The 10,560-nt window shown below is 35.1% G+C and overlaps 1 protein-coding gene across 1 annotated transcript; it reads left to right on the top strand.

Moving 5' to 3' along the window:
- Nucleotides 1-100: 100 nt before the first annotated feature.
- Nucleotides 101-10,327, top strand: LOC121425282 (aldo-keto reductase family 1 member B1-like). The gene is made up of 9 exons (XM_041621308.1): nucleotides 101-282; nucleotides 3,148-3,315; nucleotides 3,887-4,003; nucleotides 5,125-5,202; nucleotides 6,174-6,290; nucleotides 6,725-6,831; nucleotides 7,829-7,994; nucleotides 8,431-8,513; nucleotides 9,669-10,327. The coding sequence occupies exons 1-9, from the start codon at nucleotides 208-210 to the stop codon at nucleotides 9,715-9,717; spliced, it is 960 nt and encodes a 319-aa protein (XP_041477242.1). The 5' UTR covers nucleotides 101-207; the 3' UTR covers nucleotides 9,718-10,327.
- Nucleotides 10,328-10,560: the final 233 nt, after the last annotated feature.

The following is a 10,560-nucleotide window of genomic DNA, read 5'->3' as shown; positions in this document are numbered from 1 at the left end:
GCCATGGGCTGAGGCACAACACGATTACGCAAGATCAAATCGGCGCATGTGTGGCCGAATCCAGGCCATATGCCATGCCATAAAGGGGCGTTTATGCGTACCGGTACCGCTATTTGTGTACGAATAAGATATACGAACGGATCGGAGGCAGAAGAACATTCTTTTAAGTCCTGGAATATCGTGTTGATCTGGCTGTAATAGTTTGCAATGGCGTCAGCGAACAAATTTGTCTCCTTGTTCAACGGTAACAAGATGCCTATCTTGGGTCTCGGGACATGGCTGGTAAGTTTAAAGTTAGCAAAGCATACCGGTACATATTACAAGAAGCCATTTCCATACGGGCACATGCGATTTTTTTGCACACGTGTTATTATAACCTTATCACAATTCCGTGATGCTGTAACTCATATTGCACTAGACCAAAAGCTTCGGTCTCTGTTATATTGGTTGTTCCGCTGAACTCCGTGTTGGCTCCACTCACCAATTACAGAGACCTAACTTCCTATATACTTGATCTGTATGTACAGGGACTCAATGGATATGTTTATGTATTAAAGGGGAATGAAACCTTTGGAACAAATAGGCTTGTGTAGAAACAGAAAAATCAAAGAATAAGAATAAAGAAAGTTTGAGAAAAATCGGACAAATAATGAGAAAGTTATGAGCATTTGAATATTGCAATCACTAATGCTATGGAGATCCTCCCATTGGCAATGCTACAAGGATGTATGATGTCACTGATGAACAACTTTCCCTTTGGTGGACTATAAAATACCCTCAAAATGTCTCTTTTTGCTTTTTCTTATGATGATACAAACTCTTTATCCATGATGTATTCTTAAAAAATATGTATTACATGCCCTCATGTAGAAAGAACACATGATCTATGGATAGATGTGATAAAAGAGGCAATGCAAGTGAAATATATACTAAAGTAATGGGGAGAGTTGTTCACAAGTGACATCACACATCTTTGTCGCATTGCCAATTTGCTATCTCCATAGCATTAGTGATCGCAATATTCAAATGCTCATAACTTTCTCATTATTTGTCTGATTTTTCTCAAACTTTTGTTGATCTGTTTCTTTGATTTTTCTGTTTTCACACAAGCCATCTTGTTCCAAAGGTTTCATTCTCCTTTAAGTTCAGATAAACCAGGGAATTGGGAGAGTGGGAGATGCGTGACAGCCGAAGTAAGTTACTGTTTTTTCCTTTAACGTTAAAGTTGTTTTTTTAATCCTAATTTCAACTGTATTTTTCCAGTAGGGGCCTAGATCCGGTTTAAACGGTATGATGGTGGGCCCCAAGTCTGCGCACCTAACACTTGAGTTACGATTTGATATAAATTCCTTTTTATTTCATGAAATCTTTCAGACAATAATATTCCTTATATTATAAATAAATGTACCAAATATCTCATACAAATTTTAAAGAAATATAGATTTTCTTGGAAAAACCTCAGGCAGTCATTTTCAGATTAAAAAAAAATGGTACCCCATGTCTGCGCACTCAGTCACTTTGCACACGATTCTGGGATTTTGATGAGAAACTAAAAGGCTGCATACTGAGGCCGTCACATGAAATGCCCAAAATTAATTATTTTTCCACCATTTTGAGCCGGATTTGTTAATGAATATCTGTCTATATTTGAATGTGTAAAGTTTGTGTTTTTTGTCTTCTTTTACTAGAATCGCGCAGATACACATGTGCACAGACAAGGGGGACTGCGCAGACTTGGGGGGACTGCGCAGACTTGGGGGAACTTGCCATATAAAATGATTGGGCTTACCTTTAGAAAACAGTGCAACATTAAAGAGGGTGTTGCAACAGCTATGATACTATTACTATGTCTTGACTCTTGTTCTAACTACATGTAGTATGTTTATACAATACAATTATTACATTATTATTTCAATTAAGATTATAATTTAAAATTGTTCTTTGTGATTAGACCCTGAAATATCACTAAGAACGAATGCCTATAAAGATGTTAAATCGAAACAAGGTGTTGTTTTTTTCACTTGCAGAGTAAACAAGTTTGACCTTGATTCCATTTTAATCTCTATGTCAATATCTACAAAGTTCAGTTTATTGTGGTAAATGGTGGGAAAATGGTGGTGATTTTTTTCACCTGATTGCTAAGAAAGCATGATTGGTTGTAAGCAAGCAACCAGAGGACTGATGGTTTAAATTCCTCTCTGAGGGACCTGGTAATGAGGATTAATGCCTTATCAAAGGGTACTAGCGCACTATGGGGGGAATCGAACCCGGGTCACTGGAATGCGGAACCCCTGCTCTACCGACTGATGTATTGCCCCTCCATGTTAAAAAGTAAGAAAGTTTCAGTTATAATAATGCCTTCCTTGCTATTATCCCATGGAATTAAGGCAAGGCACCTCCCGTCATTCTGTGTAAATAGTAAAGAGTGAACACAGCTTTTATTTTTAAAGAAATGACTTCAAGTTGCTGCTTTTGGTGAAATAGTACCAAATAGAGTTGAAATGAAAGAGACATTTATCATTCTATTCATCCACAATACTATAATAAGTTGACTCACATTAACATGATTTTTTTTTGGTAAGAAAGCTTAGATTCATGTACGTGTACATACATAATGAGATGACTAATGTGTGTGTGGAGGGGGGGGGGGTGGTGAGGCTGTATGTACATTAGACTTTGTAATATTGTGTATTTTGAATCACAAGATATTGTAGACACACAATAAAATTAGAACGATACAGAATGAAATTATGACTTGAGTTGAAGTTGGCTGTCCACCTTATGTTACTCTAGTCAAACAAACCAGGCAAAGAGTTAATGGAAAAAAAATTAAAATCCTACAGGTTATTTTTGAAATATTATGTCCTCATTGTAGGTATGATCCAGACTCGTATAAGGGCTCGAATACATAATAAATAGTCAAGAGTACAATCAGTCTTAGGAGGTAGTAGCCATGATGTTTATTGCTCTCTTGTATTTGTTTGCGCCGCATCACATCTTGCACGTAGTAACAATATAGATCTTGGACATATCACAACAATTTTCATTTAAAATTTTTGAAATTCCTAATTGAATGTTGGTTTAAAGCTTATGCGAATTCCAATCTGACCCAGAGGATTTTTTTCCTTTCATTTTATTTGTCTATAGTCTAAGCCAGGTGAAGTCCGTGAGGCAGTCAAGGTAGCAGTGGATTATGGGTATCGACACATTGACTGTGCTCATGTGTATGGCAACGAGGCTGAGGTTGGAGAAGCGCTCAAAGAAAAATTTGATGCAAACATCATCAAGAGAGAAGATATCTTCATCACCAGTAAGGTAAACATTTTTTTATTTTAATGTTGTTATTATTATTATTAGTAGTAGTAGTAGTAGTAGTATCATTGTTATTATTATTATAATTATTGTTTTGGTTATTATTAATAGTAGTAGTATTATTTGCTATTATTGTTATCATTATTATTCTACTATTATTATCATATATTGTTATTGTTAATATTATTGTTTTTTGCCATAAAAATATACAAATCATGCAGTGTGAATACAATAATGTAATTTTAATAAATATAAATAAGTAAAATAACAGAAAAGATCAGTGTAAAAAATTGGTTTACATGGGCCAGTGCTCACCCAAAGGCATGTGGGCCCTCACAGAAAGCCATTAAAAAATATTACAGTTTACCAGTATGTACAATTAATTAAAATTCATTTTAAAACTATTCAACCAACATTATGGAACTCACAAGGCAAGTCTGTACACCAATGCATGGTAATAATGAAAAGTTTTAGTAGCATATAAAAAGCTTTGTGAAATGGGTCGTTTTGAAATATGTAATGAATTGACTAATTATGGCTGTCTCTTCCGATATCATTTAAAAAAATCTCTCAGCTTTGGAACACTAAGCATCATCCAGATGACGTCGAGGCGGCATGTGACCAAACTCTGAAGGACCTCCAACTAAGTTATGTAGATATGTACCTCATGCATTGGCCAATGGCTTACAAGGTAGGTGATTTCTGTGAGAGTGAGAAGTGTCTAGAGCTGGGGGTGTTTCACAAAGATTTAAGTATTACTTAGAGTCGCACGTAAATCCCGAGTTGCATATGAAAGGTATGAAAGGCTTGACCGCCTTGGTCAGATCGTGTCATGAGGACGCGCACTACTGCGTGTCTATCAATAAGATCGTGCGTTGCATATCTTGTACGCGTCGGCATTTAAGTGCAACTTTAAGTCATACTTAAATCTTTGTGAAACACCCCCCTGGTGTGTAACTGGTAACAACTTAATTTAACCACTTTTGTAATTCTTAAGAAGGGCAAAATGATCTTCAGCTGCTCTGTTGCATTTGATGTCCATTATTGGATATTGTAATATAGGGAATATTTCAGTTTCTATAAACCCAAATATCTATCCCATACCTGGGGCCCATTGCATAAAACTTTTGCCATAAAAAAAACTCTGGCAAACAAAATTATGCCATTGAAAAGTACACATTAAAAACTCTGGCAAAAATTTTGCCAGAGTTTTTTATGGCAAAAGTTTTATGTTAAAATGTCAGTTAAAAAGTTCTTGTCAGTGGGGATCTGATTGATGATTGAGTGAAACTTCATACATTTACTTATTTTGCAACTCACTACTGGTAAAAGGCTGGCTTGTAATATTGCTTCCACTCCAGTCAGGTAAACTTCAATTTCCATGATTACTCTTGTAACCCTATCCTGATTATTTGTTTTCTAATTTTCATTGTGGAAAAGGAGTTAGTAGACATAAAATTGAATAAGGCCCATAGTCCAGAGTATATTGCTGAAATTATATTGCCATGAGTATTGAAAATCAAACCTTAATTGCATTGTTTGAATTGGTCAAAGTTATACCCTCTGATTTGTTCACATAACTTTCTCTGTTGGATTCAAGAATAGAAACCACATGTCTGATTATATCGATAGAAAATGCCTTTTAATATCTAGCAACAAAAACATTGGACATGCTATCACCCTGGAGCCTATGATATTTTTATCTAACTTCTTTTAAACTTCTGTTAACTAATAGTAAGTACGTAAGATTCTTAGTATGTGGAATGTATTGGAAATGAAGTGTTCGTACTTTGTATCTGTTTTCACTTGCAGAGAGGCTCAAACAACTTTCCAAAAGATGAGAATGGCAAATTCATTCCTGAAGATGTAGACTATTTGGATACATTTCTGGTAAGGAGAGTCATGATGATGATGATGATGATGATGGTGATGGTGATGATAATGATGATGGTGATGATGATGATGATGATGATTGATGATTGATGATGATGATGATGATGATGATGATGGTGATGATGATGATGATGATGATGATGATGAAAAAGATGATGGTGATGGTGATGGTGATGATGATGGTGATGATGATGATGATGGTGATGGTGATGATAATGATGATGGTGATGGTGATGAGGATGATGATGATGGTGATGGTGATGATGATGGTGATGGTGATGAGGATGATGATGACGATGATGACGATGACGATGATGATGATGATGATGATGATGGTGATGATGATTGATGATGATGATGATGGTGATGATGATGATGGTGATGATGATGATGATGATGATGGTGATGATGATGATGATGATGAAAAAGATGATGATGATGATGGTGATGATGAAAAAGATGATGGTGATGATGATAACGACGATGACGATGTTGGTAGTGGTAATAGTAGTAATGGTGGTTATGATGAACAAAAAAAAGAATGGTAGCACTAATAAAAATATTGTGACCATCTTCCTCCTCTAGTCTCCTCATATAGGTTGGTTATTGTATTTTTTTCCTGGCATTGTTATATTAAACATTGTAAAAAAAATGTGACTATTAAATTAATACATTACATCAAAAAATGAAAAATAACAATAGTTATCATATAGAAAAAAAATAGATGTAGAGTAATTTGAGAGGTCAGAGCAACCTTCCTTGAGTTGCTCCTTTACAATATCGATTCCAAGACCACACATAGACCAGACCAAAATATGAAACTTATTTTATTTTTTTTATTTAAATCCATGGTTTTCAGTGCATTCATTTCTACTCATGCCTATGAATATTGCAATCTCTAATAAGAATTTTGCTATGTAAAATATTATTTTGAACCATTATCTTTCATGTCGTTTCTCTATTTGTAGGCGATGGAGAATCTAGTGAAAAACGGCAAATGCAAAGCAATAGGTCTGTCCAACTTCAGCTTGAAGATGATGAAACGTGTTGTAGAGAGAGCTACTATTCAAGTAGCTAATTTACAGGTACATGAACAATACTGGTTTTTAACTCTCTTCCTCCCTCCCCTTCTCTACCTGATAGTCTCTCTAAACAAAATTTTAATGGGCACTGCCTGAAGAGAAATGGGAAGTAAGACATATATTTTACTTGTTTTAAGATATCGACATGTCCAGAAATAACTCTTCGAAATTACTCTTCAAATCTAGTCCGCTCGCTCTCTCTCTCATGTTTATCTCTATCTGTCTTATGCTGCCTGCACATTTGTTTGATTAGCCTGACTCAAGCATCCAGATATAGTGAAAGTCAATTGAGTTTCAGTTTTAAGTGAAGGGGTTTTGCTATATGAGTTGTATTTATGTACTGAAATTAAAGTTCAGAAATTAGAATTCAGAAATATCTTGATGCATCAACAGGAAAACTTAAAGATTTTTTTCCATGAAATGTATTTTATCACTAGGTTGAGATGCATCCACTACTCAATCAATCCAAGCTGGTAGAGTATTGCAAAGAAAACAACATAACAATAACAGCTTACAGTCCCCTCGGTGCGCCCCAAAGACCATGGTAAGTATAAAAGTGGATTCTTTTCATATGATTAATACATTATGCATCAACCTATATTTGGAATGTTTTCAGAGATGCTGTATTCAGGACACTAGCCTACCTAACAAAGGGGGGGGGGCAGACTGCCCCCCTGATGTGGCCCCCCTGACAAATCACAACTCATGCAGGGGACGTATCCCTGCCACCCCCCCCCCCCCCCCCCCCCCCCCGACGAGCCAAAACTGATCCAGGGGACGCGCCAAAGGTCAAGGTCACAGTAACCTATTTTCATTGTACTCTTCTGCAGTCTTTATAAACATGATAACCTAAGTTGAACTTAACCTAGGCTCATATAATTTGGTGTGTATGATACTAGCATGGATCCCAGGAAGCCTATTGATTTTGAGGTCCAAAGGTCACAGTGATGTATTTTCATTGCATCCTTCTGCAGTCCTTTTTAATGTGATAACTTCATTTTAACTTAACCTAGGCTCATATAATTTGGTGTGTGTGATACTAGCATGGATCCCAGGAAGCCTATCGATTTTGAGGTCAAAAGGTCAAGGTCACAGTGATGTATTTTCATTGCATCCTTCTGCAGTCCTTTTAAATGTGATAATTTCGGTTGAACTTAACCTAGGCTCATATAATTTGGTGTGTGTGATACTAGCATGGATCCCAGCAAGCCTATCGATGTAGAGGTCAAAAAGTTAAAGGTCAAGATCACAGTGACATGTTTTCATCTTATCCTTCTGAAGTCCTTGTTTATGCGATAACTTTAGTTGAACTTAACCTAGGCTCATGTAGTTTGGTGTGTATGATACTAGCATAGATCCTAGCAATTCTATTGATTTTGAGGTCAGAAGGTCAAAAGTGAAGTCGCCATCTTCCACTTCTCTTGCTTGACCAATAGCTCCATTTTCCGCGTTACAGACGAGCGAAATATGTGCTCGCCTTAGCGAAACTCTTGTTTTTATCAGAATCATTTGGAAATGTTTTATTTCACACCATTTTGTAGGATAAAGGATGATGATCCAAAGCTAATGGAGGATCCTATCATTACCGGTATCGCTGCAAAGAAGGGCAAGAGCCCCGCCCAAGTTCTAATCAGATTTGCTCTGGATAGGGGGGTGATCTGCATTCCAAAGAGTGTTACTCCTAGTCGTATACAGGCCAACTTTGAGGTGAGTAGAAACTCTTTCTATACAACCTTAACTCCTAATAGAGCTAGGTTATTTGAAACCATCTCACATCTGGGAAGGAGGGTGGCAGTGTACCCCCTCCCACACTCCAAACAGAGTGAAGTATCTTCTTTTATTTTAATGTCAAAATATTTATATTTCATTGTCATGTCATGAGGATATAGTCTCTTTCAGTAAATCTTTTGTTCTCTTAGCTATACATGATGAGAAAGTTGATTGATGACAAATAAATGCACATTAAAATTGGAAGTCTTATCTTGATATTAGATTGATAATAATAGCTTAATTGAAATGTAATTTTAAACCAGTTATGATTTTTTATATATGATTAAAGTAATAGCAAAATTGAGGGTTTGTAATATTATTTCTTAGAGATATTCTTTCACTTTTCCCACTCTCTCTTGACTTTTTGAACCAGGCACTAAACTTTGAGCTAGATCCTGAGGACCTTAGTAAACTTATGTCGATGCATAATGGATACCGTGGCTGCCTACTCGAATGGTGAGTTATCCATCAACATAATACTTGCCTTGATGTGTGTTTTATTAAGGTGTTTGTAAGGTATGACTGACTTTACGTACCACTGGTGACCCATTCTTGTGCTATATTCCTATGTAGCTGACTTAATACCTAAGAAAATGTTCCAGCCGTGCATGAAGTTGAGTGTAACTTTACAAATAGCCTTACGAAACACCCACCGAGTGCCTACATAATATAACTATTTTCATTTGCATGCCCTGATATATTGGCCAAAAAGTTGTATCAGCCTATTTTATTTGAGTATTTTTAAAAACTTTTTTATTGATTAATTATGCAAATAAGCATGTCAATTTGTTTGTTTTTTCTGTTTGTTTTTGCCTTTAACTCACTTTATATAGCTAATAGAATGCTAATTTTTGGTGAAAATATCAATTTTCTTATTTCTAAGAAATGTCTACAAAAATATTGCCAAAATATTATTGACTTTTTGTGTATTATATTGTTATTTGCAATTTCTTATGTATTTCTTTGTTTTTTTGACCTTTTGTTTTTCATTATTTTTTCAATGAAATTTTTTGGGGAGATCATAAAAAGCATAAAATGAATTCATTTAGACCAGCAAAACTAAAAATAATCATACATTTATGAATTTTGGTTGAAAACACAATTTGCATTGACTTTGTACACAAAATCACGTTTTTGAGCCATTTTTGGTCTTACCGGTACATAATGTTGCGTAATCTTCGAACCACGTACCCGGGCGACGCAAAATTGGTATCAAAAGTTGTGCAGGACTTGAGAGTAAAAAGTCAGCAAGCAGCGCAATCAAAAAAATTGCGCGACTATGTAATGACAAAATTTGTTGATGGGGTATTTGACCCCCCAAAACAAAAAATTAAATAAGGGTTAATTACATATATTTGCCACATTTTATGTTATTTACAAGCTCAAACACTGCTCAATCTTTTTTTCCAGTGTTGGATGTTGGAGATGAATGCACTGGTTGTGTGTGTATGTGTTGGGATTTTCACATACTGTTGGTTCGTGTAAAGTGTTGTTCTTGTAGTGCAGGTGCACTTTATATACATATGTAACCTCAAACATTTTTTAGATCCAAGCTAAACTGTCATAATATTTATTTGTGTCTTTGTTTTCTAATCTCTTCTATATTCTCAGGGTGGATCATCCACAGCATCCATTCTTAGGAAAGGAGAAGGATGAATGACGATTGTGAAACGCAGCTTATGGTATCTTTAAGATGAAATGCAATTTCATCTTTATTAGTTTAGTTAAAAGTGCTGATTCTGAATTATGTTTGATTCTAAATCACATTTGTCAGCTTCAAATTTTATTTGATCTCATTTTTATTCTAGATTGTGTTTGTGATATTTATTTGATTCCAGTCTGAGATTTCCAGGATATAATTCTCTCTCTTATTTTCTTTACTGAATTTGATGTGTTTGTTTGTTTGATTGATTGCAGCTGGTTAATTTTATTAAAGGGGAAGTGTCCTATATCACCAAAGAAAAATCAAAATCATAGACATTATCTATAAAGCAATTCAGTACGATGTTCCAATGTAATGTGCAGTATTATATATAGAAGATTGGGATGGTTGCAGTACTTAAAATGATAGGAAACATTTCCTTAATTGCTGTTAAGTTACCCATAATTTCCCCATATTTTGCTTGAAAAGCTGATTTAGCCTTTTATGTCTTGCCATGTTATTGGGCAGTCTTTAATAGAGACACAATCTAGTTTGATAAAATAAGTCTGTAATATGAATATGAATTTTTTGTTTATTTCATTTCTGTAACAATTATCAACATACAAATCAGAAGTAGAGAAATAAAAATTGATTGTAACCAAATTCTAGAAAAACAATGAGCTTTTAAATATGAAGTATAGAGGAGCACTATTCTTACATTTAAATTCGTACAGAATGATGAGGAGATACTATTTTTGCATTTTAACTCTATCATAACTGGTATTTTGTACATTTTATGTTAAACTGTGAATTAACCATTAGAATATGCATGACATACTGAGCACAAGTAAGAATGTATTC

The sequence above is a fragment of the Lytechinus variegatus genome, chromosome 12, assembly GCF_018143015.1.
Source record: "Lytechinus variegatus isolate NC3 chromosome 12, Lvar_3.0, whole genome shotgun sequence".
Classification (NCBI taxonomy): Eukaryota; Metazoa; Echinodermata; class Echinoidea; order Temnopleuroida; family Toxopneustidae; genus Lytechinus; species Lytechinus variegatus.
The sequence above is the reverse complement of the archived record's forward strand: the minus strand, read 5'-3'. Positions and strand labels throughout refer to the sequence as shown.